Below are 2,562 nucleotides of genomic sequence, written 5' to 3' on the forward strand. Positions count from 1 at the left end.
AAATAATTCTCTTCAACATATTTGATTAATTTATTATTTACCTGAACCCTAGACTCCACGAGGTCCAGCCTGAGCGCGAGCGCCTCCCGCATGAACACATCCGGGTAATGACTCTCGTTGAAAGCCTTCTCGAGCTCCTCCAGCTGCCACCCCGTGAAATTTGTCCTCGTTCGTCTCCGTTTACAACCTGGACTGTCCTTATCCGGGTCCCCAGAATCTGCAGGGGTCGAGGTGAGTGTGTGTTTGTACAAGTGTGTGTTTATTTATGTGTGTGTGTGTGTGTGCGTGTGTGTGTGTGTGTGTGTGTGTGTGTGTGTGTGTGTGTGTGTGTGTGTGTGTGTGTGTGTGTGTGTGTGTGTGTGTGTGTGTGTGTGTGTGTGTGTGTGTGTGTGTGTGTGTGTGTGTGTGTATGTGTGTGTGTGTGTGTGTGTGTGTGTGGGAGAGAGAGAGAGAGAGAGAGAGAGTAGAGTGAGGGGACTGTCATAGCTTGGCTTTTAAAGCATCATTTTTGTTGTAAGGCTGTAAGACTCTTTTAAACATGTTATATTTTGACTCGAATGCATCAGTGCCACAAATGCAAGGCCCAAAGCTATCACACTTTAATTTGTTATATTAAAAACACATTTCACATAATTGCAAAATGAAGTTTGACATATTAAAGAATCTGCAGCCAGTTCGAATTTTACGAGTTGAATTATAAATCGTTGCCTTTATTTGAACCCCCAGTGCAGTCAAGTTATTGCACAAATACATTGAGCTTGCACATACACTTTTTAATGATTACTTTTTAAATCACCAAACTTCAAAACTTTGAAACAACCTGATTGTCATAGACTGACTTTGTAGTTCTTAAAGCTTTCATTGGAGCCTAAACAATGTTTAATTTCGCATTTAAATTCAACAAAAAACTGACTTATTTCGCCTTAAAACAGGCCAGTTTGACTTTATATTACATTGCATTGTTTCCACATCTATAACATGAGATACAAAAGAGCCAGGCATAGAGCTTGCACATACAAATGAGCTTGGACATAAACTTGAACACATATATTTTCTAAATCACCAAGCTCTAAAACTTTGAAACAACATAACTGTCTACAGACTGACTCCAGTTCAAACACATTATGGTCTGCACAAATCTGACTTATTTCGCCTTTATTTAAAAATATCATGAGCGTGCCTTTTATCGAATAGCGTTTTATTTTTCTATCTTTACTTTTGTTTTACAATGTAAATTCCCCCTCTGTGGGAAATATAAAGGAATTCGGATTCTTAAAACAGACCTCTTACATTCACCCACTTTATATTGACTTGCTTTGTTTCCGCATGGGTCTACTTATACTAATAATACGAGACGGGACAAAAAGAGCCAGGCCTACCTGAGAGTTTGAACTGCCCTCCGTCGGGCGACAGCAGCGGGTTGTTGACCACCGAGGCCGAGCAGGATCCGTTCAGTAATCCGTCTATAGAGAAGGGGTTGGCGGCCGCGGACTGCAGCTGGTGTCCCCCCGCGAGCTCGTACAGGGAGTGGTGGTGGTGGTGGTGATGGGCACCGAGCGAGTACGGGAAGCCCACCAATCCGCCCAAGGAGCCTCCGAACTGGGCGTGAGGATGCTCGAGTACCCGGCTGTCCATGCCGAAGTGAAGACGCGGAGAGGAGGGGAGGCAGTGTGGCTGAACATGCAGTCAGAAGAAAGTGAGGAAGAGGAGGAAGAGGAGGGAAAGAAGGACCGTTTTCCTGCAGCCACGGCACGGTGTGTTCAGGGACCGGGATGTAAAGTGTGTGTGCAGAGACCGGGATGTTAGTGTGTGTGTGCAGACACCGGGATGTTAGAGTGTGTGAGACCGGGATTTTAGTGTGTGTGAGCAGGAGCTGTTTCACGTTTACGGTCGAGCCAAGAGATGTCAACCCTGCTCCTTTCTCTCCAATAAGAAACGCTAATCGCCCCGTGACGTCAGAGGCGCGGTTAATGGAGAGAAGGCAGAGCACGAGGAATGAATAGGAAAAGAGAGAGTTTTTTTTCTTCTTATTCCCGGATCGATGGCTAATTACACCTGGCGTAGTCCTTTAATTCAGCCCTGTCAAAACAATGAGGCGCGTGGACATTGTCGCGTGATTGATAAGCCCACTCCATGATTTCTCAGGGATATCACCTTTATTTAAAGCCTGTTTATTGTCGTGTTAGTTTCTCCCTCCTTACTTTGGTGGCGCGGTCTGTTTGCACTGCTCTTACTTTATCACAAAAATAGACATCACCACATTTTATTTAACACCTTTTTAAGCTTTAAACAATAACTCTGAATAGCTGCGGTAAATATACGAAGAATAGACACTGAAAATGTTTTCAAAAATTAACGATTTGTGGGTGCTACAAAGTTAACTAAACCACTCAAAATGCATTGAAAGCAGCAATTGTATATTCTACGGTGGAGGATATCATAGGCGGCGAGGCAATCAAATGTAAAACACTATATTAATTATGATTGATGAAAGTAAATTGGTCAGATTTGACCCGAACAAGCAGGGTTAGACTGTAGGTAAATTTCCTTCTCCATTTCTCT

At 43.5% G+C, this 2,562-nt stretch overlaps 1 protein-coding gene across 1 annotated transcript in view; it reads right to left on the reverse strand.

The window, feature by feature from the left end:
- Positions 1–1,877, reverse strand: part of LOC117454045 (homeobox protein unc-4 homolog) — a 7,556-nt gene extending 5,679 nt beyond the window's left edge. Inside the window, exons 1-2 of the mRNA XM_034093114.2 lie at positions 1,380–1,877; positions 42–217 (exon numbers count right to left, since the gene is read on the reverse strand). Coding sequence (XP_033949005.1) covers positions 42–217; positions 1,380–1,635 — 432 coding nt within the window. The 5' untranslated portion in view covers positions 1,636–1,877. The remainder of the gene's footprint in view (positions 1–41; positions 218–1,379) is intronic.
- Between the last annotated feature and the right edge of the window lie 685 nt (positions 1,878–2,562).

The sequence above is a fragment of the Pseudochaenichthys georgianus genome, chromosome 1 (genome assembly GCF_902827115.2).
Source record: "Pseudochaenichthys georgianus chromosome 1, fPseGeo1.2, whole genome shotgun sequence".
Lineage (NCBI taxonomy): Eukaryota > Metazoa > Chordata > Actinopteri > Perciformes > Channichthyidae > Pseudochaenichthys > Pseudochaenichthys georgianus.